This window comes from Rhamphochromis longiceps, linkage group LG18 (assembly GCF_057381845.1).
Source record: "Rhamphochromis longiceps isolate RC_006_pf linkage group LG18, R_longiceps_female_GT1.1, whole genome shotgun sequence".
NCBI lineage: Eukaryota > Metazoa > Chordata > Actinopteri > Cichliformes > Cichlidae > Rhamphochromis > Rhamphochromis longiceps.
The window spans coordinates 7756228-7782958 of NC_140574.1; the positions used below are offsets into that span (position 1 = coordinate 7756228).

Genomic DNA, 26731 nt, shown 5'->3' on the forward strand with positions numbered 1-26731 from the left:
GATGACTGACTGGTTATTCAGAATATCTTAGCAAAATCTAGTGAGACTCTTTTATCTTGGTGGAAGGAGCCTTTCTGAAATCCCTCTTTAAATGATACTGTTTTTTCTGTCTCTGTCCAAATAGTCCCGACTACAGTGGGACCCTCTGCCTGTGCTGCGTCCTGTGCCAAGTTTCCAACAAACACAGCGTTGAAAGAGGCTGTGCGTGATTTATTAAGGCCTGATTCACTGGCAGTGAGCAGTACATGCAGGAATACTACCAGACATTGTTGCTGCTCCCTCAGTTGCTCACACAGAATTTCTGTCCCTAATGTTCCTAATAAAACAATATCAACACCCAATCTGGGAATTCATGGAGATTATAATGTGCCTATAATGGAATTTATCCATTGCAGCTACTGAAGTCCATTTCTGATATTAAAAAATGTGAGAAGTTAAATGAAACGTCATAGAAATTGTCATCATTTTTATTATTTTCATTAAGTCAGTGTTGACTTTTATTTTTTAAAATAGACGCTGTATCATAGTAAACAAATAGTCAAGCCAACATTGAGCTAAGCTAAAATATTGACTTTCTCTGACGTCCACAGCCCCTTTGATCTTAAGTGGGTCAGCACAGTGAAACTCCTCTTTCTGTTCCTTTACAGAAACTTACATTTAATCAATAAGATTTTTTAAATATAAGAAAAAGAAGCACAATTACAACTGTGCATTTCATGTTTTCTACTTGATAAAGAAATGCTGCTGTAGTAAATTAAAGAAAGCTGTCCACATGTAAGAAGTAAAGTAGTGTAAAGTAATAAAATAACTTAATTACTTGGGTTTAGTATGTATGTTCATGGGGGAGATCATTATCAGTAGGAAAAGCTTTAAAACTTGTCAAGAAACAGTTAAAAATTCAAAGTTCATGTACAGTGGGCCAGATTGGAGTCTTCCCCTGGCCAGTTCATGGTCCCAGGGCCTTATGTTTCACACACCTGCTATAAGCAGTCCATTTATTGACAAAGAAATGTATGTATTGGGTCAGGATTATTAATGAAATTCCACTTCCAGACTCTAAAAACATATTGTAGTTTTGATTCAGCTGACTGAAAAGCTATTACTAGTCACGTGTACGGATTTTAAATTATGATTTTGACTCACTTTGTATTTTGATTTCTTGAGCAAAATCAGCATCCATGTATTTATTTGTAAAAACAGTTTAAATAGTGTGTTAGGGATTTCATTAGTCTATTAATTAACCTTTACCGATTAACTTTAAATTTGTTCCTTTTTGTTAAAAATGTAAAATGCTGCATTACTTTATTTATATGATAATAACCTTCGTATTGAACAAATAATAGCAGATGGATGAGTGGAAACCTTTCTGTCTAATTAAACAGCTCAGCGTTAACTGAGGACCTTTTCCTGTCAGCTGTATTCTGCTCATTTACAGCTTCAAACTTTTATTAAGTGTGCCTATGCCAAGAGGCACACTTATTCTTCTTGGACTGTATTACTGTAGTTTTGAATAAGTCACATTTATTAGGGATGTGCCCTCTGTGACATCATACAGAGCCAAGAGTAGAAAAAATATCTAAAACAAGTTTGAAGCCTTTTATTGTCTATAAAATAAAAAGTTTCCTAATTTTTAATATCAGTATCCACCACTGTACCACTATATATACAGTACTGTGCAGAAGTCTTGAATCACCCATTTTATTTCTTTATATTTTGCTTCCAAGGAGCCACACTTGTAATTTTTTTAACAAGATCTTTTACAAGTGATCTTGAGCAGTAGCTTTCCAGGCTTTCTGGAGATTTTTCAATGTTTTTCATTCATTTTTACTCCAGTCCTTGTACCATTTTTAGATGAATGTTTTTGTTTGTTTCTTTGTAAAGACACTAAATACTGATCTTTCAATTGTTCCACCGTGAAAAAGCTCCATAATCAAAGCACATAAAAGACTTAATCTAGCAAACAACCAATTTTAAATGATATCTTTAAGCACTTTGTTGCCAGCAGCTTTCCTGAGCTAACTCTACAAAACAGTGTGACTGGTATAAAACAGCATTTTTGCTCCAACAAAAATGGTGATTAACAAAGAGCTAGTAGCTGAAAACCTGTCAGTGTGTCCGTAAAAAAGCAGGAAACTGGACAAGTGGAGGACAAAAGTAGAAGTGGCACAGTACAGTGTCTGAAAATCATGTTCTTAAGAAAGAGAACAAAAACCATTAAAGAACTGACACCAGAGCTGAGAGATGCTTTAGCCCTTCAGTTTATTTATCTACTGTTTGCTGAAACTTCAGAATAAGTCTCAGTGGAAAGGTGGCTGCCAAGAAGCCAATCCTAAGGAAGGGAAACAAGGAGAAAGGGCTGAAGTATGCCAGATTATACAAGAACTGGACTGAAAATCAGTGGCAACAGATCTTTCGAAACCAAATTTGAATATGTTGTTTCAAATAATTGTCAATATGTGTGGAGGAGGTCAGCCATCTGTAACAGACTGTGGGGGATGATTCATTTTTCAGCATAACAATGATCCCAAACACACAGACCCCCCCGAGTCCAGACCACAACATTACTGGAATCATGATGGAATCAGCTTGACAGAGAATAAAACAGCAGACAGCCAAAATCTAAAGAAGAGCTTTGAATGTCTTTCAAGAAGAGTGTAGAGAAATGACAAGAAAGCTTCCCCAACAGAGTTCAGGCTGCGTTGAGAAAGAATAAAGAAAGAATTAAGCTTTGTTTTCATGTTTTGGTTACATTTTTCTTTAATAAAACTGGTAAATTTCAAATTATGCTTCGTTTTCTTCCAAAGACACAATTTCCCATGCTGCCTTTCGAGGGGGGCGTCGTCAGCGCACATGTGCGCACGCCGAATAGCGAGCATGTACTGAAGTGTAAATAACCCGTCAATATTATTTGCACTTTTTCCCGGTTTGCCAGTCGGTCCCGTCGGACAGCATGGCCTCAGAGGAGGACGACGTGCTGCTGTTTCTAATCTACCAGCACCTGAAGGTGAACGGCTACCAGAAAGCTGCCCAGGTGCTGGAGAAGCACGTTACCCAGGTAAGAAGTTTGGCTTAAATTTACAGTCTAATATTTAGCGTGCAGTCGGTAGACTGGGTTCTAGCTCGCACACGTTAGTTAAATGTGAGTAAAAAGACTATTTTTTTTAATGTGATTTCATCAGCTGACATGCGCATCTTGCTTGTTATATAACAACTTAAATATAAATGTGATGTGTGTTTGCTTCAGTGTGGCTGTCGGTAAGATGCACTTCAGTCTGTGTGTGTGCGCGACAAAGCGTGTGGCTCCTTGTTCAGGCCTTCTGGAGGAAAAGAACATTATGTTACAGGAGCTGCACAAAGCAGCTCTGCTCCTGCGGCCTATTGCTGCACGCTGTCACCCCATTCAAAACCTCATCACCTTTTCATAGTGTTTAGTGATAACAGTTGACCTTTTTTATCTAAAGCTCCTGGAGCTGCTGTGATAAGTTGATTAATTGATTATTTCATCAATTTAAAAATAATCGGCAGCTTTTTTAAAAATTAAATAGCCAGCTGAGATGAACTTCTACTTACATATTTTTCAAATACGAGACCTGGATGCTTTTCTCTATATTTCGCTGTAATTCACTCGTTTTTAGAATTTGGGGTATTTGGACTGTTGCACATAATCACTGCAGCTCTTGATTATCCAGTAGCTGTGCCGATGACATCTTATGATGCAACCAAACACTGTAAAATAAGCCTATCTGGTATTTTCTTTTTTAACAGGGGAAATCTAAAAAATAATATTGTCTTATTCTTCCTAAGTCTGTCTGTTAGGAAACATGCGCTTAGGTGTGATGTAAGCTTTTCCTGCAGAGCTTATGAGATAAAAATGTCATTGTCAAAAGTTGCTCATACTTACAGTGGCGGGTGCTCATATTTAACATGATAAAAGAAAATGTAAAAAGTGAGATCAGAGTCGGTACAGGTACAGAGAATCACAAGGGTTCTCTGTTTGCAACAGTTCTTTTCTATTTTGGCTTCACAGGTCTGAATGCAAGTACATAAACCCCGCCCACCTGCAGCTCAGACCTTCTGTTTACAGGGACGGCCAATCTGAAGAAAGTTGGCTTAAAGGGAGAGTGAATTAACTGAGCGGTCTGCTGAAGTTCATTATAAGATATCATTTATCTTTTCTTTCATTTTACTAACCACTTATCCAGCATTGTGTCGCGGTAGCTGGAGCCTGTCCCAGCTGTTACAATGCCAGAGGCAGGGTAAACCCTGGATAGGCTGGTTCCTAACCATTAAAAAGAGGGGGGAAGGGTTTTTCAGACACGGGATGAGCTGTGGGCTCCATCAAAACATAAAAATAAGGAATATTATACTGTCGTAGAGTTCAAACATAAAACGAGAGCTGGAAAGGACATAAAACAACACCTTAAAGTCTGAATGAAGTTACAGCAGCAGTCTTATTAGAATTTACTTACGAGTGTCCTTCACTCCTCTATGTGAACATTGTGTATTCATCATACTCTCTTCTTTGGCATATTTTACATGAATTCACATCTGGAAGCTTGTGGCAGCATTCCTGCAGCACAGGAAATTTGTTATTTCCCTTTGCTATCTGTGTTTTTTTCCTTTCTTCTTTTGTCTATGTAGTTATGGGACGCACAGGAAGTTTAGCTGAAGCAGAGACAGAACATTCAGGGAATCAGTGAAAAGGAGAAATTGTATTTTGAAAACACTCTTGAAGAGTCAGTACTGAGCAAGTTTTAGATGCACAGTATTTCTCAGGCTGTTGTGTGTTGTGTTGTAGGTGGAGACACCAGTGGAGAGCTCCTCCACCCTACATGATATCTACACAGGCTGGATGAAGTAAGTCACACCCAGTTACACACTTGTATACATAAATATATAATGCCACAAGTTACCAAAAAGAAAGTAATTATAAGAAAATTGTAAAATTTAACATTCTTTGTGCTGTAATTGTTATATGTGCTGCAAATTTTGTGAAAACTGACTGTGTACAGCAAACTGTACAGGTGAGCATGTGTAGATTAAAAATGTCAGCAGCTGAAAACAGGATGGGGCTCTCTGGCTCCCAAAGAACCTTAAAACAATCATTTAATGGTCTAAAATGAGATTAAGCCCAATGAAGTGCATAAATAGTGGCTTTTTCTCATCATCCTCTGTTTTTCTTTATCTCCACATTTTATGACTTCCTGCTTTTTTGGAGTCACAGCTCAGCAGGTAATGCGATTCAGAGACACACTCAGCTTAGGTGATTTGTAGACTCCACGCTGTCTGTGTGAGCAGGATGCGACTGGTACGGTTTGTGTGAGTGATTTCCTGGCCTTGTGCCCAGTGCATTCTGGGATCACCTTCAAATCCCTGCCTCCCTAATGAGGATTAAATGGGCATCAGATAAATGGCTAAATCAATGACATCAGCTCATTTGCCGAAGTGAATCTAACACTAAAATAACAGAAATCTGCAGAAGTCAATGAAAATACATAATTATGTGCCGAATATAAGGCACCTCTGATTATCAGAAAAACACTGTTTTCAAACAGCTGCTCATTAGGGATAAGTACTCATAATGGTACTTAGCCCTATTCTAATTAATGCCACAATGCAAATGATCAAAAACCTGTAGTTCTTAGGCTTCTGAGATTCACAGAAATGTTTTTCTTTTCAAAAGCTGGTGAATTCAATTAAATATTATTTATATAGCGTCAATTTACAACACCTGTTGCTTCAATGTGCTTTATAATGTAGGTAAGAATACACTTAACCTCTCCAAAGTTAGCTGACACTTTGTAAGCGAGCACTTGGCAACCGTGGGAAGGAAAAACTCCCTTTGAACAGGAAGAAAGCTCCGGCAGAACCAGGCTCAGGGACGGGCAGCTAGTTGGGGGTTAAGGTGGGAGAAAAACACAGAATTGAATTACTTCACTGCACTGATAAAGAGTAAAGACATGTAAACAGAACAGTGTAGTCTATAGCTGTGCTAGCTATTTGCTTCCAAGCATAGCTAAATCAAGTCGAATGCTTGTTTACGTTCACGACCATTTAGGCACACCTTCCCAGTACTGGGTTAGACTCCTTTTCTGCTTTGAGAGCTGCCTTAATTCTTTGTGACATAGATTGAAAAATGTGCTGGAAACATTCCTCGGAGATTTTCCATGTTGATAGGATAGCATCACACAGTTCCTGCAGATTTATCCGTGGCTTGAGTCTCCCGCCGCATCCCAAAGGCGCTCTCTTAGATTCAGATCTGGTGCCTGTGGAGGCCATCTGAGTACACTGAACTCGTGTTCAAGAAACCAGTTTGAGATGTTTTGAGTCCGATTGCTTATAAAAAGATGGATGTTGCCACTGCAGCATCACGTATTAGTGCGTGTTGGAACACTAAGGCTCGCCATTTTGGTGTTGGTGAAACCGGATGTAAATGGCCTGTATTTGTATAGCGCTTTACTAGTTTTACTACTTTACTAGAGATATACAGATGTATGTTATGTTATAACAGTTTGGAAACTGGAGAAAAAAGTTAAATTATTAGCCATGTAACTGTTCCAAAATGCTCTAAACACTAAAATGGTCCAGAGTTCATTTCAGACTTTCTGGGCTGAAACTTGGCACGCTGCTATCAACTTAAGCAATCTGTGTTTGTAAATCTGCTAATTGCATCAGCAAATTCCATTTAAATGATTTATAATAAAGATTAGCCCTGTGTACAATTGTGATGAAGGGAGAAAACATACATGAGGCCAAAAATACTTCTCATACTAGCATGTAAACGTGTTAAATTCATGCCTGAAGTTGGACAATTTAACTCGGGAATCTGTGAGTCTGAGACTCACTTTTAGAGTCAGCCTCAAGTGGTCGCTGGAGGAATTGAGATTTGCATTGACTGCGTTTTTCAGCTCATCAGTTGGTGCTTTACCTAATGTATAAGCATAGCCAGTAAAAGAAATGTAATTCATTTGTGTGTGTGTGTGTGTTACAGACTGTACTCCCTAGCCCAGCATGCCAAACAGGAGACACAAGAGTCCAGTTACTCAAAGAAAAGCATCAAAGCAGAGGCTGCAGACACCAGGCTCTCCAGTGTCACAGGAGGAGATGATGTGGATTCCAACCCTCCACTCGGTAAATTTTATCTTTGATTGCAGTAGTTAGGACAAAATAAAGCCACTAATATGTGCACATCTGTAGCTGAAATGAATTTAATTAATTAAATGTCAAACATTTTCTAATTAATGCTTGTTTAAATCTTGTGGATCTCGATTTCTGGAGAATGATGATTTCCATTTTTATTTTTTCTGATGTTTTATAGATACATAGAGCAACAACTTGGCAATTAATTACTTTAGCAACCTGTCAGTCATACAGCTGATTCATTAGTTTATCTTGGAAGATGCAAGAAATGAGGAAAACGTAAAACAAACAAAAGCCTCTCTGTAAAAATATGTTTTTGTTTATTTATCTAATGCTAATTTAAAGCTAATTTAGCAGTAAGCTGAAGTTTGTTCCACAATGGGCTCCTGTGCTTTGAGCCCACACTGCAGAAGTTGTAACAGTAATTGATTGTCTGTGATTTAAAAGTAATCAGTGAAAATTTTAATTGGGTTCTGTAGCAAATCGGAAGCCAGTGTAATTCTGCCAGGACTGGAGTAATGTGTGTCGAGTGTTTGTGACTAACCTCACTGCTGTAAATGGTCAGAAGCTCCTCTCCTGCGCAGCTAGCTCACAGTGTAGGAGACGTTTCTCTACTTTTAAGATCAGTCTTCAAACTTCCCTTTTTGATAAAGTTTATTGTTAGATTCTTGCCTTCTTTGTTCAAACTGGACACTTTTTGTTACTTCTCCACATCACCTGGACTTTTTAGGGAATGTAACTACTAGATCGGTTGACTCTGACACGTGCCTCAGTAATGCTGCTGGGTTACGTCTCGTAACTTGTTCATACAGGATCATCTGATTGTTGGGCTGTTATCTCTAATATTGTAGGGTCCTTACCTTACAATGTAAAGCTCTTTGGGGCAACTGTTGTTGTGAAATTGGCGCTACATAAAGAAAACTGAGTTGAACTTTGCATTTTATAAGTTATCCTTTTTTTTCACTCTGTGTTTATTTCTTTTACAAATCTTGGCACCGGTGACTATGAAGCCAGTCTAAAATATATTTGATTTTCTCTTTCAGAGCCTGGGCCTGATGTTGTTGAGCCACTGAAGGCAGAGAGCATCTCTGAGAGTGTCTGTGAGCAGCTGCTGGCTGCTGATAATAAATCCCAAGCAACAAACTCTGACAGCGAGAGCGCCGGCTCCTCTGACAGTGAAGTGGAAGAAGAAAAGATAAAGGAGGAAGAAACAAAAACAGAGCAACAGGTGAACATCTCACATATCATGAAAAATGGGTTTGAGTTTTTCTGTGCTAGCTTTGCCCCCTTTTTCTCAAAGTGAGGAGACAGAATACTTTCAGTTAGCGTAGCCCTGTTGTGTCAGTGCTAATGTGTGCTTCATATGGGAGAGTCAATAAGGACAAACTGAATGTTGAGCGTAAATGTTTGGTATTTAGGATGTGTTGATGAACACGTGCGCCGAGAAAACCAGAAAATATCCTGTAGCCTTCAAATGGTATTAAAATCACAGGAGAAATAACAAGATAAGAAGGAGAATCATTTTTCCCAGCTAAGATGCTAACAGTTTATTTCCTGGCATGACTTAAGCTTTAAAAATGTGTTTTCTTAAATTCAAAAGAGGTTTCTCAACAACAGCAGCTGCAGGAAGGCGTGGTTGTGGTTGGTCCTATGCAAAGTTTTGCAGCACGTCTGCATGCTAATAATCCTTCTCTCTGTCACCAAAGAGCTGCGTAAACAGACACAAAGGCGGCGCCATGTGTTCTGCTTCTGCAGATTAGCTTTTACAGGTAATAATATTGACATTCTGACACCCAAACAGTACACTATTATCTATAAAGACACATCTCCTGGATGCACTGGTACGCATCTTCAGTGATGTATCCTAGGGTCATCAGGTGTTTCGGGTCTCACAACATCATACACCCTCGCCCAGGCGACCCAGCCGGGGGTGATCAGGCCCCGACTTGCGTACCAGTAGCTACCCACGGATCAGCCCTCTTAATCCACAGCCACCTTGTGGCTTTCTCTGCCGCTTCACTCACAGCCTGGATGGCCCTCTTCTTGGTTGCCCCAGCCACGCCCAGCCGGCCTAGGACTTTGCAGAGTGATCGTCCTGCAAAGCCCCTACAACCCACTTCTATGGGCTCATAGAAAGTCTTCCAGCCCCTTCCCCTGCACTCTTGCACTAGTTCCTGGTACTTTCCTCGTTTCCTTTCATTGGCCTCCTCGATCCGCTCTTCCCAGGGCACTGTGAGTTCCAGCATGATCAGCTGTTTTGAGGCCTCAGAAATAATTATCAAGTCTGGCCGGAGTGATGTTTTTGCAATGTTCTGAGGGAACTTTAGTTGTTTACCCAGGTCAGCCTGTAGCTGCCAATCAGAGGCTGTGTTGAGAAGGCCAGTTGTCAAATGTGGGCGCACCTGGGGTTTCTCTCCAGCCTTAATAAAAGAGATTGCCTTCCTCGGAGCATGATGGTGCTTGCTGGTGCTGATTGCTAAGGCAATCTTTTCAGCAACTACTCTGAGCACCTGGTCGTGCCGCCAACGATACCGACCATCGGCCAGGGCCCTTGGGCAGCTGCTAAGGAGGTGTTCTAGGGTCCCTCTTCCAGAGCACAGGGGACAGGCAGGTGTCTCGCTCTTTCCCCACAGATGGAGGTTTGCTGGGCTTGGCAGAGTGTCGTATACTGCCTGCACTAGGAATCGGATCCGGTGGAAGTCTGCCTGCATGATGTTTGCCCAGGTGACCTTGCGCTGCAAGGTGCTCTCCCACCTTGTCCATGCTCCCTGCCGCTTAAGGCCTACAGCTCTACTTACTCGCTCCTCCTCCACACCTGCTTGGACCTCTTCCAGGAGTAGCTGGTGTCTCTCCTTTCCCTGTGCCCTGCTGACCTGGGCCTTTGGGACGTACCCCAAGCCTGCTCCCCCTGTTGCTAAGACCCCCATCAGTGTTTTCTGCCTTAGGCGTGACTCCGCCACCTCAACTGCCTTCTCAGCCTTCCACTTTCTTCCTGTCCTTACCTCAATGCCTGCTGATGCCACCTTGCAGTCTTTAGAATCTCTGTACTGTAGGGCTTCTCGTGTGCGAGCCACCTTGAACTCTTCTGTGAGACCACTGAAGGGTAACTGCACGCTGTTGCTTGTCCCATACAAGGCAGCGCTGGTGAGACTGCGGGGAAGTCCCAGCCACTTACGAAGAAAGCCACTGATCTTTCTTTCAAGGGATTCCACAGTAGTTATCGGAACTGTATAGACAAGCAAGGGCCACAGGATTCGGGGCAGGATGGAATGCTGGTAGATCCAGGCTTTAAATCTTCCAGGCAAGCCGGACTTATCCACCTTAATAAGCCACGCTCCCAGCTCCTCATTTGCCTTCTGAATAGCAGTAGAGTCTTTCAGGCTGGAGTCAAAGAGTTTCCCCAAGCTCTTAACTGGTTGTTCCGTTATGGATGGAATAATGGTTCCTGAAATTGAGAACCGGAACTTGTCCGTCACCTTGCCCTTCTTCAGTACCATCGATCTTGACTTGGAAGGTTTAAAACTCATCCTTGCCCATGAGATGAGTCTCTCAAGACCTTGCAAGATCCACCTACACCCGGGAACTGATGATGTTGTAATGGTGAGGTCATCCATATAGGCTCTGATAGGGGGCTGACGAACACCTGACCTTGTTAACGGCCCTCTGCACTCCACCTCCGCAGCCTTTACCACCATGTTCATTGCCAGGGCAAAGAGCGTAACTGAGATGGTACAGCCTGTTATTATACCTTTCCGGAGTCGGTGCCAGTCTGAAGTAACTGCCCTAGCAGTGACCCTAAGCCTGAAATTGGCATAATAGTCCAGGATTAGGTCCTTGATCTTACTGGGAACATGGTGGAGGTGTAAAGCATGCTCAACCAGTTTGTGTGGGATCGACCCATACGCATTAGTCAGGTCCAGCCACAATACAGCTAGGTCGCCTCTGTTCTCATGGGCTTCTCTTATAAGGTGTGTAACTACACCAGTGTGCTCTAGGCAACCAGGAACTCCTGGGATCCCCCCCTTCTGAACTGATGGATCAATGTAATTGTTTCTAAGGAGAAACTCGGTCAATCTCCGGGAGACAACGCTAAAAAACACCTTCCCCTCCACGCTCAATAGCGAGATGCTCCGAAACTGGTTTATGTTTTTCGAATCCTCCTCTTTGGGAATCCAGACTCCCTCTGCGCACCTCCACTGATCAGCAACTCTCCCTCTCCGCCATATCACCTTTAAGATCTTCCACAGGTGGCGGAGCAGCTCTGGGCAGCGCTTATAGACAAGGTAGGGTACGCCACTGGGACCTGGGGAGGATGCTGAGCGGGCTGCTTTGATGACCTCACACACCTCCTTCAAACTTGGCTCCGTCAACTTGAACTCTACTGATGGTGGGGCAGGGTTGATGAGAGCTTTGTTTGGTCCCAAGTCTTGTTCCCTCAAAGGGTCACTCATGGTCTCATGAAGGAAGTTATTCACCTCCTCTGCTGAGCACTCCAACTGCCCGCTTCGCTTAACCCCCAGCAATTGTTTGGAAAAGCGAAAGGGATCAGCAATAAAAGCTGCACGTTTCCTGGCTCTCTCTCTTCCTCGCCTCCTGTGCCATTCTGCTCTACGGAGGGTAAACAGTACATTTATAATCTGAAATAAGCTATGCCCTGAAGATAACAATCATATTTTCAAATATTAGCATCTTAAAACTAAAGTAGGCGAGGAATCTCCAGCAGACCTTATCTAATTAAAGATGAATCTCTAAATTTGTACGATTAAGCATGAAGTGAACACGAGTTATTTAAGTCTTATCTCATAAAGCAACTCTTGAAATAACTACGAGCAGGGAAAGATAAAGGTGCGACGTGTTAATGATCATTAACCCTTTAAAGCCGGTCTGAGCGGGCACGCTCCATTTTGCATAACTATTTTTAAATCCCGGTAGCTCTGCAACCACGTAAACTAGCGCAATAATTTTTTTTGCATATGAAACCGGAGGAGTTGTACTTACATCTTATGCCATCAGCTTGTCCTCGGTCACAGTTTCCTTCCACATATAGCTTTGCAAAAATTGCATAAAAAGCGCTTGCAGTAACAAAAACATAATATTCCAGAAACACGCTTTGCCGATCCGATCAGCTGTTTGTAACACTTCCTTCGTCCATCAGCACGAACTATCGCATGTCCGCCATGACCTGCCCGAAACCGGAAGTGACGTCATTTGCGAAAATGTAGTTTTTTACCATCAGGGCCTTATGAGCCTATACTGGTGTTTTTAAAAGTTATCTTTGACTTTATGACTTTCTGTGTCGTTTCTGGGATGCTTAGGACTCATATTGCACTGCTGGAAATAGTTTATTTTGATGCATATGCAGTTTTTTTTGCAAATTTGCATTATAAGATTTATTTTCGTTTTTATTGCAGTATATAAAAATTGGTGTATTTCAAAAATAAAACTATGAAGACACTCAAAATAAATTTCCTGTGGTGGGAAACTATTTTGTGCAACTTTTTTGTATTTACAGTTCTGAGGGATAAGCCTCTTAAATTTCTCTAACTAGAAATATATGTTAAAAAAACAAAAACGATTTTCAATTTTTTTGTAGTTTATTGCACTTTTTTGCAATTTATGTAATTACTGTGCACTTAATGCAGACATATTATTAAAATTTGGGCTATAATGGTTGTATTGATGTATAGCAACTTGAAATGCTCCCAAAAATGGCTCCACAGCATGTAAAAATATAATATAAGCTCTGGCGCACTTGGTTCTATGGTAGGTCTTAAAGGGTTAATGTAGGAATATTTTTACTTGGGGTTTATGTTTTAAAGGCTTTCATTAAAGTTAAAAGCAAAAAGTAAAAAGCGTTCGAGTAAGTATCGAGTGCTGAGCGTTGTTACAGGAGGAGGAAAGCAGTGCCATCATGAACACACATAGCTGTTGTCCAGCCACTGTAATAATGTGCTGATAGATGGACAGTAGCTGCAGTGTTGTTATACGCTTGTGAAACACACGGACACATTTCCACTCGTCTCATCTGTCCTGTATTAGTTTCCTCTGTTGTTATTACTGCTGTGTGTGTGTGTGTCTTGTCTGTTCTTTTGTGTTGGCCCAGTGATGCAGCAGATAATGCCGTGTGGACACAGAATTGTGTGCGTGTGACAACGGTAATCTTCAGAGACAAATTGTGTGCGTGCTCGTTTCTGTGCAAACTATTCGTTGTGGTTTCTGTCGACAGCTGCTGGAAACCCTGATTGCTTTGTGTCTAATGGTAAAAGCACTGCGGCTTTCTTTTTGCTGTACAACAACAACAACATCACATTCTTAACGGCAAAGATGTTTCTACTCAGCAGAATTTCTAGTTTCTTTTAGTTGTAGTTTTCGCCAGCTGGTTGAATTAAATCTGCTCTCTGTGGATTAAAATGGACTTCCTGTGATGTGGAGCGGAGCTAGCAAGTGCTCCAGCGACACTCAGTGGAGTCATATTTTTACTTTTGGATTGCATATAAAGAGATGCTAGCATCTCCTCCTCACGTGCCTTCTTGGCCTGCTTGGACTTGATGGTGTTTTTTGCAGAGGAGTGTGGTTTGTTGGGGGTTGTTGAAGTAGCTCCCTTTTTATGTACTAAATATCATTGGAGGCTGGCACATGCAGCTATCGCTCTCAGGCATGTCTGGGTTTGTTGTTGTGCATGCTAGGGGACGTAAACACAGGGTGTCTCTATCTATATAGTCCAAATATATTTGACACAACAAGTTTAGTCTGTGTGCGAGTATTTGAAATTGCTCTGTTGCATTGTTTCCCCCAAACGTAAAAAGCCTGTACACTGTTCTCAGTATAGCACCTCATTTGCAGTGAAATATAGTCTCCAATAAAGGGGGTATACAGAGCAGTAAAAAGATCCTCGAGTGTCTTGGATTTGTCTTCCTGAAACTAGCAGATATTCTGAGTAAACAGCAGGATGCAAGTTCTTCTAACTGCCTGTACATATTTTCCAGTCAGCTCCAACTAAAGTGTATGCTGAGGCGTCCAATGAGGCAGAAAGCCTGAGCTCTGCCTCTTCAGACGCTGAGGAAATAACTGCACCCAGCCAGGGTAACAACAACCTGGTGTTACCTGATCAGGCTGAGGACCAATCGCAGGCCCCCGATCCAGCCGAGGCCTCAGTCTCAGGCGGTGACCTTAAAGTGGAGCATCAAGAGGGCAGTGATGATCTGAAGCAGGTTAGCTCATCAATTTCATTTTAAACTTTTGTGTCAGATGTTTATTTTTCTTTTCATCTCATCATATCTCGCAAAACTTTTTCATGCGACTGACACTTGAGCACATATGCATCACTCGTTCTACCTTGATGTCTTTAAAGGCCTAGTGTGCTGTTTAATTTTCCTCCTGGCGCACTGGATCGCTCTGCAATGAGCAGAAATGTTAATCACCTTAAACCACACTCATAAAAAAATGGGAGTAGTTGTTGATTCCTGGCTCAGCAGAGCCTCCTTCTCCTCAGCTCACCTCTGCACAGCTGAAACTTATTTTGCAGTGGACTGTTTGTGTTGTTACGCTTCTAGTAGTCAACACTGCAGACAGCCTTTCTTTGCTGAATTGTGAATTTTCTTTTAGGACTTTACTGGAACGTAAAAGATTGCGATTAAATGTCACCGTATTAGATGTTGCTCTTAATTAGTGCAACAAGTCGGTGCACTTTAAAACTCTGTATTCATGTTTAAATCATCTGAAGCTCCAACAGAAACAGAAACGTCAGATTTAATTGGCATTTGCATTGTTTAAACAAGCAATTTGGTGCCAGTTGTCAACAAGAAAAAGATCAAATAAAAAACATACAGAAATTAAATGTATGATTTTTTTTTTTTTGGCATAAAGATGATAATTTGTGGTGCCACCTTTTTACCATAATAATAATAATTCTGCAACATTCATCTCTCCAAGTGTCAAAACAGGACTGTTAAAAGCCAGCAATGAATAATTCATGTTATTTGGTCAGTTAAATAGCGTTGTATTTGCAAGATTTATTGCTCACATGTGGAAAGATGGAAGCGCCAGTAATAATAAATCGGACATGAGCAATCAAAAAGCTGTAAACAAAAACCCTGATCAGCCAAATATTAATTAATTGTCGCCCAAACTGTTGTAAACATCTGGCTCTGTTTACAGACTAGTGCAGCATGCTGGTGTGCTATGCATCAAAGATCATTATGCTTGTTCCTCTTATGCTCATATCCATAGATGCTTAGTTTATATCAAGTCTTAGACTATTTTTTTAGTTAAAAAAAAAAAATCTAAATTTAATCGTCATCTTCCACAAAATCCAGAGCATCTGGAAAAACAATAAATCGGCAGAAATGCAACTTGGGAAACAAATATCAGTCCTCTTGTTGTTATTATTGCCCGCATGCACACATCAACATAGACCTAAAACTAAAGATTATCACCTGCACTGGTATCTAATTTGGTGCACGAGAAAAGCAACACACAAAAGAAACTGCATTCAGTTTTGTCCCAGCAGTCCCAGCTGTCCTCTTCAGCGAATGCCGCCATGCTTGGCAACCTTCAGAAAATGGTGCTGGCTGAGTTGTAAAGCAGATACTGGCCGGCGCTGGCACCAGCGCCTCCAGGCTGGAAGTGTTTAAACCATTATCCATCTGACTTCTCTTTAGTGATGCAGCCATGTTTCCAAGACTTAACTGTGGCTTCGAGTGCAATTTTAGCTTTTATTGACAAAAATGAGCTGTATTAATTCGCCTTTGTTTTCTTGTAGGATTAAATTGATCTTTCTGCTCTGTTTTTCTCCAGGAAGCAACCACAAACACCTCAGAAGACATAGAAGAAGCTTCGGCGTCACAGCAGACAGATGTTCCCACTCAGGAAGTCAGCGAAGCCGAGTCTCCAGAAGGTGAAGAAGCCACAGCAGGAGAGGTGCAGTACTGCTTCATATTCATATATTAATTGATACGAGTACAGAACCTGTGATTGCTTTTATTATGCATCCCTGAAGTGCCTGCATATTTTGATATTTCCACTACAATTACAAAGTATTTAAATAATTCAGTTAAACTAAGAACTAAATCAGTAAAAACTTGACTCGTCATGTCTGGTGGTGAAAGACCTCTGTTGAACTCTTGCAGATGCCCATCCTGGTTGAACCCACCACCTCTGACCTGACAGCTCTGGAAACCAGTGACCAGCTCGGAGATGATCAAGCCCCGCCCTCTGCAGGTATTAACAGCCAATAGATTTTTAATTACCGGTTTGTTCTTTTCCCCCTAAATGCATGGCATCTTTTCCGTCTCTTTCTCACTGCTCTGACAAGAGTCACAAGCTGTTGTTAAGAAACCGAGGCTTCAGTGCGGCTGCCTCTGCAGCAGGTTTCTTTTAAGTATTATGAAAATCAGTCTGATAACATCTGCCGTCCAGGTTTGTTTCCACAGTTACAAGAGTTTCAAAATTTCACATTTCTGCTCAGGCATGAAAATCACTGCAAGGTTGATTTAAGAAAGAAAGTGAGATTTGTCGTAGGGTTGCATCTGTAATCAGAATGTTTCTCCTGATTGATTGATTGATTGATTTAAACTTATCACTAAATTCGTAGTTATGAGGACCCACACATTCATCTTTCCGTATATACGATTACATAAGACAAAGAGAAGATGCACGTGCTCATGACCGACATAATTAAATGATTGATTATAAGAATATTACACACATTCATGTAATCTCTAAAATTGGTTCATCTTTATAGCTTCTTATCTTTATATGTGAATATTAATGTTGTATGCTCCGCCCCTCCCTGAGCCTGGTTCTGCTGGAGGTTTCTTCCTGTTAAAAGGGAGTTTTTCCTTCCCACTGTCGCCAAAGTGCTTGCTCATAGGGGGTCATATGATTGTTGGGTTTTCTCTGTATGTATTATTGTAGGGTCTACCTTACAATATAAAGGGCCTTGAGGACAGCACCAAATCGCACTGTTGTTGTGATTTGGTGCTGTATAAATAAAGTTGAATTGAATATGTATTTATGATTACTTGGACATCTTTTTCGTCATAAGTCAACAATAGAGAAAAAAAGTATAACATTACTTCTCACTTGGAGCGTGAGCTCAGGCAGCTCGATGCTCGTTTCGTAAGCTGTTGTGCCGCAATGACAAAGAGTTGAGGTTAAGTAGGATGCACTTCCTAACATATGGGCACAAGGTCTTCAGTTTTTCATTCAGCTACACCGCTGAAGGATCTGAAAACTGTGATGCATGAAGAGCTCAAGTCAAGGCAAACGAAAAGACCAGCTGTTCTCAACTGAAGAAGACTAAACGGTCTAAAAACTCATATTTCGTAGCTTCAAGAAGAAAGACACATTTCAACCTGTTGCTTTGCTGAGCAGTTTTCTTTTTTCCCCAAAAGTTTAATTAACCTGGGAAAAAACTAAATATTGTCACACCTGAAGCCCATCTGTAGCTGTGACCTTGGTGTTCGCCATTTCCTCGCAGGACACTCATTTGATTAAATCAACTGTGGTTCGTCTAGTATGACGCACACAAGGTTGTTGTGAGCTTGCAAATCTAGTGAGAATCCAGCCGCCTCTCAACACGTTTCTTGTGGTGATGTGACGACACACCTCGGGAACAGAAGGGGAGATGGATGTTGGCTTTATCTCGACTTGTTGTGGTGGAGGCGTACAGCTGTGAGGCTCGACTCTCTTTTCATTTAATGGCTGCTGATTTGGACGAAGTGACCTAAAAGTTATTCACTGATATTAAAAAGCAGTTCCAAAAAGGGAGTTGTTGTTGGAGCGGTTTCCAACAAAGCACAGCTTCGTCGCTGTACTCTGGATTTACTTTTTTCCATTTATTTACAAGGGAGAAAAAAGGCATTCTGTCTTTTCATTTTTCCTTTTATTGACAGCACGTCATCTCCGGCTGTTTAAGCACAGAAGTTTTAGACAAAGTTTGAATATTTTTACCCCGAGGCAGCTGGATTCAGTGCCAAAACTTGTAAAAGAGTTTGACAGATTTCTGCCAAAGCCGGAGAAACAGCAGTTGTTTTTCAACGCCACTCACTTGTGTAACTTCTCAGAGGAGTTTGTAAAGCTTGTCACAGCTTGTTAAGTAAGCCGGAGTTATGACTACTCTGAGAGTTGCAATCATCTGGAAAACAATCGCATCTTTCACCCAAAAATTTGAAAATGATAGATGACGTTTGAATAGAAACGAAGGTTTTTCGCATTCTGACCTGTCAAACACGGAGGCAGTTCTGGATTTTACTAACTGAACTGCACAAATTCCTGGAAAGGAGCCTTTTGTTAATAATATTATTATCGACCTGAACTTCCTGCTATGACAAGTCCAAACATCTGCTGCAGAAAGGCTTCAGAGTTGGATTCCTGTGGGGGGAGAGGGTTCTGATGCTGCTATCAAGAAAAAAAATACACCTGGAGATGCTCGTCAAATAAAAGTGTTAGATATATCACAAACATGTCGTAGTGTGTGCTCTGCTCTCCACTTTAATCCTCAATACATCAGACAGAACTACAACAACAGACCTGATGTCAAATTAAAATCTCATAACAGAGGAGAGGAGGAGTTATGAGATCCCATCAGGGCAATTTAAAATGTCTCGTTATCTTATTTTTCTTTTCTTTTATGACCAAACAAAAAAACTGCCTTATGACTCATGTCTCTTGCTGTTTTTCCCAGAGTTGCCACTGTAATAGACTGTCGACTGATTTTAAAAAGATGATTTTATTGAGTCTCACGTCATGTACTTAAATCTTAAAGCTCTGATCAGGTATAAAAGACTACAAATGTAATCTAATGTAGGCATTTTATAATGTTTTTCAGACCCTGATGGTGAATCTAAAAATCCAAAAGAGGAGGAGGATGACGTGGAGGAGACAAAGAAATCTGAGGTGATACAACTACTTAACTATTTATGGTGAAGATAGGTCTTTGCCAGAAGCAGATGGGGAATAATAATGAGTACATTTGCACTAATGACTTTGTGTATATGCAGCATGTTTTAATTCCTGTATGTATCTCTGCACTCAGACGTCAGAGGTCGCAGATCTTTCCTCGGAGCTGGAGGGAGACACGGAGATGTTGAAAATCCCCGTGGACACCGGGATCCAGAGTGACCTCTCAGCCAGTCCAACTGGTATCAAAGTCACGTTGGTTTCAGAAGAGCGATCGGACCCAGAGGCCTCCATCATCATCAACATCACAGTCAAAGACGACGAAGCAGCTGAGCGAGAGACCAGCCACCTGTCCCCTGAGGAGACTGCCGAGTCCTGTAAAGACCGCAGCACTCCCAGGAAAAAGAAAAGGAAGAGCAAACAGGATTTTGAGACGTCAACAGCAGACGCATCGATCACGGACACACCCAGCAGCATTGATGCATCTACCCCAGATCCACTCAGTGACACTCCTCTTCCTAGGAAATCTGCCAAAAAGGAAAAGAGAGACAAAAAGAGACAAGAAGAGGAGGTGACAGAGGATGGCGGAGATCAGGAGGATGAGGTTGAGGCGTCTCAGTTAGCTCCACCAGACAAGAAAAAGAAGGCTAAGAAGAGGAAAAGGGAAAGAGACGAAGAAGAAGAGAAGGAAGAGGAAACTCACACTGTCACTGAAAACAAAATTAAAAAGAAGAAGAAGAAGAAGGCTAAAGATGTGGAAGAGGAGAAGCATGAGGCAGGAAGAGCAGTAGAGGAGAAGGCTGAGAATCCTGTGAGTCTGGCAGAGACAATGGAGGAGAAAAAGAAGAAGAAGAAAAAGAAGAGAAAGGAAGGAGGTCAGGAGAACGAGGTGGTGCAATCTGAAGAACAACCAGCAGGGGGCAGTAATGGCACAGAGGAGAAAATGGAAGCCACAGGTAGAGAGAGAGAGAGGAAAAGCCTTTCCAGAAAGTTCCCTGTAATAAGACATTAACTTGTATTTCATGTGGCCTTTACTCTTAATCATTAGTGGTGATAAATCTAGTGTGATTTTTAGATAACTTTAATTGTGCATTTTATTTTCTTTTTGGCCTGCTCCTGCAGAGGGAAAGTCTTCTTTGGACTCCTCGGCCAAAAAGAAAAAGCGTCTCAGGAAGAAGCTCAGCCTGAAGAGGAGATTAAAACTTCATAAGAAGGAGAAGATGGCGATGAGGTTGATGAAGAGCAACAAGTTATCTGCAGATCAGAACCATGTGAGAAGGAAGAAGTGAGTAGTTTCTGCTTATCTTTGGCATATTTCTTCATAAAACTACAAGTGAAACAAAAGCGAAGCCAAACGATTGTAGAACTTGGCGCTGCTATCATTGTTTCAATGTCACCTTGCAGAATTTTGATGCTGTAGAGGTTTGTGCTACCAGTAGTACTTTTTACAAAGAGTATGTGCAGAAGGTTCTTACAAAATCACAGTAAAAGTTAAAGGATTACTTCCATTTTTCAGACAGAAACACCTACAAGAAGAAACAGAGGAAGTGTTTCACCCAAAGTCAAGCAAAAGACCCAAAGTTGAGCCCATTCGGGAGGACGAAACGCCAAAGAAGAAGAAAAAGATGCAAAAACATGCTGACCTAGAAGAAAATTCGTCAAAGGAAAACCAACCTCCCAAGGCAAAGAAGGAGAAGAAGAGGGAGCTGCAGGCTGAGGATCAGAGCGGTGTGGCAGATGACCAGAGTGCTGCGATTCTTGATGATGCCGATACGTCGGCGCTTTCAAACGGAGGGAAGAAGAAAAGGAAGAAGAAGGCGGTTAAATGCGAGGAAGCTGCCGAAAATGTGAGCCAAGATGTACCTGCTAAGAAAACAAGTAAGACTTTCTTCTTACCAAGTTAGCATTCATGTTGCGCTATATTAAGGGTGTGACAGTTCATGAAGTCTTGACACAAACATCTGCAATATCGTCCTGCGGTACCATTGATCTGCAACCAGTGTGGTGAAAGCTATAATGTTTAAAGACTGCTGCGGTAACAGGTTATACATCAGAGTATTATTGTTCGTCGTCATACTGGAGGAAGAAGAAACCATGACCCAGACTGTGAGATATGAACTGAACCATAGTTACAGCACTGCTGGGATAAACACGATGCTTGTAGATCCACCTTTAGCAGCAATAACTTGAAGTAATTGTCTTCTGTTGACTTTATCAGTCTCTCACATTGTTGGTATACACTTTGGTATACTCAGTCAAATGAAGGTGCAAGGAGCTCAGATCCTGTGAATGCAAAACAAGCATAAATCATCACCGTAACTGACAGCTGGTATGAGGCGTTTGTGTGTTACGTGGTGTTACACATGATGGCCAGATGTCTATATGTCGGTCTTTTCTATCCAAAGGACATTATTCCAGGAGTCATGCGATTTATGCAGATGCAGCGCTGCAGACCTAAGCCGTGCTGCCATGTTCTCTTTAGAGTGAAGAGGCTTTCTGTCATCAATTTTAACATGCTAACTGAGGCCTGTAGAGTCTGAGCTGTAGCTCTTGCGGTTTCTCTGAGCATTGCACCGATGGAACTTATAAGTAACTTGCTGGGATATGTTCACTCATGGGAACATTGTGGCATTGCGTTGATACTCCCGAATGCTCCAGACCGACTGCTTTTGATCAGTTAAGTCAGTTTTATTAGCAACACCTAGCTGCTATTTAGCCTTGTAATTCCTATGCAAACAGTAAGAATGTGCATAGTTTTTCAGGACACTACGTCACAACAGTGTGCAGTTCTTTAGACTTTAACTATATCTCACAGCCTGCTTTTGGTTTTTGAGGTTCAGTGACCTGCACAGGCTGAGAAAAGGACATGTCAGGACAGACTCCATAAAACTGTAATAAAGCATTATCATAAAGACGCTGTCTACATAAAATCCACAAAGCTTCCTATCAAAGTAAACAGGCTGGTGAGCTTACCGACAGAGAAAAGCTCTACAGCGCATCCACCTGAAGTTCAAAGCTCAGTCACAGTGCAAGGCTACACGAACTCAACAACCTCACCACAGGAGAGATGGAGCGATATCACCATGTCTTTAGTTTTTGATGCATTAATGTCTGAGAAGGACAACCTGCTACCCTCTGTAATCTTCCACTGTGGGGCCATCACCTCACATTTGTTGCTGGATTCTACATGAGTAGATTCAAGGTTCAAAATAATCCTTATTAGTAACAAATCGTGCATTAATGTCGCCCCTCGGTTCATACACCGTCTAAAACAAAGACGTAGCTGCTGTAGTTTTCTCTCTCGGCTCAGAGCTGCACATTTGTGCTGTTGCAGGCACAGCTGAGAGTACACTGCCTCTCACTGTAGTCTGTTACATGATATTGAATCATATTTATAACCTCTGAAGAGAAACTGGTGTATTCATATACAGAAGGGGAAGAGACAAGATTTTTAGTTCTGGTTTCTCTTTGTAATCAGAGTTCTAGTGACCAGTTGCATTCAAGGAGGTTTTTGTTGCAGACAAAAGGCCCATGTGGAGAGCTAAAAGCATATATTTCCACCTGTAAACAATGACCGTGGCCCAGATGTCTTTTGGCTTTCTCCAGTTTATCTTAAGTACACCTCTGCCTGTGGATAGGGGGAAACTATTGCAAGATGATGCTTGCAATCATCCAGAGAGGTGAAAAAAATGACCGTGCAGGGGTTCCACACACACCACACTACCACAAAGTGCAGCAGTTCCTTTAAATGACTTCATAATGTGCTGATATTCACAGAGAAGAGCAGACTACAGGAGAAACTAGAGGTCGAGCCTGCTGCAGACACACACACTCCTCCAGCTGCTTCTGGGGTAAGAAACTCTCATCCTTCCTTTTAAAATATTCAGAGTTATAGTACGCCGCCGTTTACGTTTCCCCTCGTTAATGAGACTGACTGACAGTTTGAAGAGACAAGAAAAAGAAATCTTCGGTCTTTGCTTAAGTTTTTTTTTTATAGATCTGTGAAGAAGTGTTGCGAGGCATTTTAAAGTAAACTCAAAGTTTCCTCTCCAAATAATTTGCATGGAGAAGCAGTTAAGCAATATTATTATTTTTTCTTATTCCAGAAAAAGAAAAAATCTTCCAAGAAGAAGACAAACTGATTTAAATTTGGGTGAGTAGCTGCTCGAGCTTTCCACTTAAACTTTATTGAAACTAATTTGTGAATTTAAAACGCTGCTTTCAGAGGTTCAGCTTAACTCCTATACGGCCGTCTCCGAGTCACCGTTCAGGATTTTCTATGTGAAATGAAGCGTTCACAGGCTCTTCAGAGGCCGTGTTCATGGGTCATCTCACCTGTGATTAAAAAAAGCATGTGCTTTTATTTTTTCATTTCAGAACTCCACTGCAGCCTCAGCGCTGCTTTTTCAGAAAACGTCAAACAATCAGAAAATTGTTTCGTGATTGTAGCTAAAACTTAACGCACAAGTCTGGTTTCTCTCTACAGCAGACGCGGCATCATTGTCTGTTTACTGAGGATTAATTATGACTTTCCCTTTTCTTCCCAGGGCGTACTCGGGAGGATGACTGCAACTTGGACCTGAAAGCCTAAAAATGTCAGCGTCTTTTCTCCCGATTATTCTGTCTGAGGTTCATTTTTCCACGAGAAACAGATTTCTGAGAGGTGCTGGGAGTAACTTCGCACTACCCTTTGTTCCTAAACTGTGAATTTAGCACAATACACACCCTAAACCCCCCTTTATTTAGCAGATTCGACTTTAAAGCTTTGTTGGAGGCAGACCTGCTCTGCCATGGGAAAAAAAAAAAAAAAGCATAGTAATTAGTCAATGACTTTATTATGCATTTCATTCAGCGCAGCCTTTTTAACTGGAAGCTTTTCCCATTAAAGTCTCATTAAAGAAATGATTTAAATGAGCTGCCTATCGTTTGAAAGAATTCACGCAAGTGAAACATAAATTTCTATTTAAATCAAAGAATTAGATTATTAACAGGATTGCTGTGAATTTTTTTTTAAATCACAGTTTATCTCTTTAATCATTTGGCGTAAAATGGCCCTCGAGTTAGTCAGCTTGCAGTTAGTTTAAAACTGAGAGAAGATGGGATCTGAGGATGTTTGGAGGCTGTGAAAGATGATTAATACGTTTCTACTGCAGCGCGAGACACATTTCGGCTGCAGAGCAGCTCCGTCTGCAATCTGCATCTCCTCAGAACTGATAAAAACTTATAAAGGGGGAACTTTCACAGTCGTGTGTCTTCTTACAGTCAGAGGGGCTCACAAACCTCCACATCTTTGAGTTTGAGTTAGAAATAAGCTAATAAGCTAAGGTGGCTCGATTTTCTTTTTTGTCGGTTCTTTTCTTTTCATGTGAACTGATTGATAAACCAGCATTTGTGTTTGAGGTAGAATATGTAGTTTTGTTCTGATGTGCATATGATGCAAACTTTGTCAGCCATCAGCTATGCAAATGATTAAATCCCGCTGCTTTGTACAACTTTAACTGCTTAAATTTGCCGTTCCTAACGACGAGCACGTTTCGAGAACGCCGGTCGTTAATAGCTTTAATTCTGCAGCGGCAGTAATTTTCTTTGTTTTCCTTCCCACACTGTTACACGTGCTGTGTTTCACGGTGAAAGTCAAACTGGGAAACTGATCTAACTTGGGCATGAAATTATAAAGCAAATGGCATCACGTCAACAAAGCAGCGTTTGTTTCTTAGGCGATTAAACCCAGATGTGATGCTGTTTGTAAGGTTTGTGCTGTCGAAGCTCAGCAGGAATCATTTCACCTCTGCATCCATCCCTCGTGACATGAACACTGTTGATATAAGTGCTTCTCACGTCTGTTTCACAGTCGATCGCTGTAATCAAACCCTAAAAACTTCACATTTTTGGAAGAAATGTTTTGGTTGTGATTCAGTTATTTTGTTTTTGATTGCAATTTATTTTATTAAAACTAAATTCAGTCTAAATATAGTTGAAATAAGAACAAATTATACATATTCTGATTGGTTATATTTAGGGTTGGAGTTGTCACTCGGACCTCGCAGGGTCACTTTTTTCCACTTCAGAACTTTTGAATAGAAATCCTCATTGTTGAAATATGCAAGCAGATTAAAAGCTCAGGGAAAGTTTACATGAAATGCATTTTATAAGGTAAAACTTGAATCTCACTAAGATTCCTTATGCAGTAGTTCACATTATAATCTCATGGCGATGTAATATTATATTTTATCCCCTTAAAAAAAAATCTGTCAAATTTGAATCTGTAAGCACATAAGTGGTGATTTGATATACCTTTAAAAAAGTAGTGCTGTGATGTGTTTTTGTAAAAAATTGGAGCCAAACGGCTCATTAACCCAGCTAACAGTTTCTCATAATTAGAAATAACTAATCTAATGCTGTTAAACTGAATGATTAGTCTGAAGTCTGCCTACATGCTGTTAACTTCCTCTGTCGCTTTACCTAAAGCGCTCTGAAACTTTGGTGTCTGAACTTGTGAGAGACGCAGCTTGGAGCCGATGCCGACATCGATTCGGAGAACTATGCGGAGAAATTAGGTTTTCCACCCTCGGTGTCTGTGTTTACTCGCCGCTGGTGACGCCGTCTTTCTTTCTTACACAAACAGCTTTTTTCCCTCTGAAACAGAAATCCATCAAGTCAATACGCGGGGCAGTTTGCAAACGCCACATCGTGACGATCAAGAAACCAGAGTTCAAATCTAATTTGTCCTGAATTTAAACAAAGTGACGTCAATTTTCCAAAATCCTGTTGTGATTTATGGATTATTCCTTGGAAAATTTTCTCATAATTTCCTAAACATTGTTGCTGTTTTAAAGAAAAATAACAGGCACTTTAAAAAAAAAAAAAGTTCTTTATTCCCTATGAGATAAACAAATCTTAAACTAAGGTCCAGTATAGTAAAATGACTTAAGAACTGACAAGAACATCCATCTGAGTTTAGTGCAAATCTATGAGTTAAAAGATTAAAAAGTGGCTCTACAGTGTGTGCTCTGGACTCGATACATTGTTAATGTATGTCGAGTCATCCTCTGTCTCAACCGGGTCGTTTTAGTTCCTCTTACATTCTTCTGATTGGCTGCCCCTCACAGCAAGGAAAGAATAAAGGAATGCCAAATTGTGCACTTGGCTTCTTAGCGAAATATCAGCTGTAAAGTCTAAGGAAATTAAGAGAAAAGTTTCCTAGAAGGGTAAAAATAAAGGATGCATTTAAAAAAAGTTGACAGCAGCATGATGAGCGAGCCAGTGTCTCACGAGTGTCGACAGTTCTCAGATTATCAAACAGTTCTGTTCGCGTTTTGTCCTGTAGCGTCTGTCAATAAAACGTTTTCTCACTTAAAATGACTTCTTTTGTTCTTTTTGTTTTTGTTTGTTTTTCAGTATCAGCAGCTGGTTCAGCATGTAACACTGATCGTTGACCTGAGTATAGTCAGAAACATGACTTTACGCGGGGGCGTGCCCTTTGACTGCTTTAATAAAACATACATGAACATGAGGAACATTCAGGTGATGTGTTGGCTGGCTGCGTGCAGCTGAAACTCATTTCCAGGTCCACTTATATTACAGTTATTCATTCATTTTAAAACCACTTCTTGAATTCGTGGTGATGACGATGCTCTAGCCTATCCCAGCTCACAGAAAGGTTCATATTTCTGCCCCATTAAAAACACTC

At 41.0% G+C, this 26731-nt stretch overlaps 1 protein-coding gene across 1 annotated transcript; it reads left to right on the plus strand.

Annotated features, from left to right (window-relative positions):
- The first annotated feature begins 2837 nt into the window (after nucleotides 1–2837).
- On the plus strand, nucleotides 2838–24698 carry LOC146647652 (uncharacterized). Its single transcript, XM_085389921.1, has 14 exons — nucleotides 2838–3055; nucleotides 4799–4857; nucleotides 6992–7131; nucleotides 8184–8368; nucleotides 14127–14351; nucleotides 15937–16059; nucleotides 16269–16359; nucleotides 18971–19038; nucleotides 19178–19997; nucleotides 20164–20326; nucleotides 20558–20919; nucleotides 22819–22892; nucleotides 23148–23194; nucleotides 23589–24698. The coding sequence occupies exons 1-13, from the start codon at nucleotides 2951–2953 to the stop codon at nucleotides 23181–23183; spliced, it is 2451 nt and encodes an 816-aa protein (XP_085246047.1). The 5' UTR covers nucleotides 2838–2950; the 3' UTR covers nucleotides 23184–23194; nucleotides 23589–24698.
- The last annotated feature ends 2033 nt before the right edge of the window (nucleotides 24699–26731 follow it).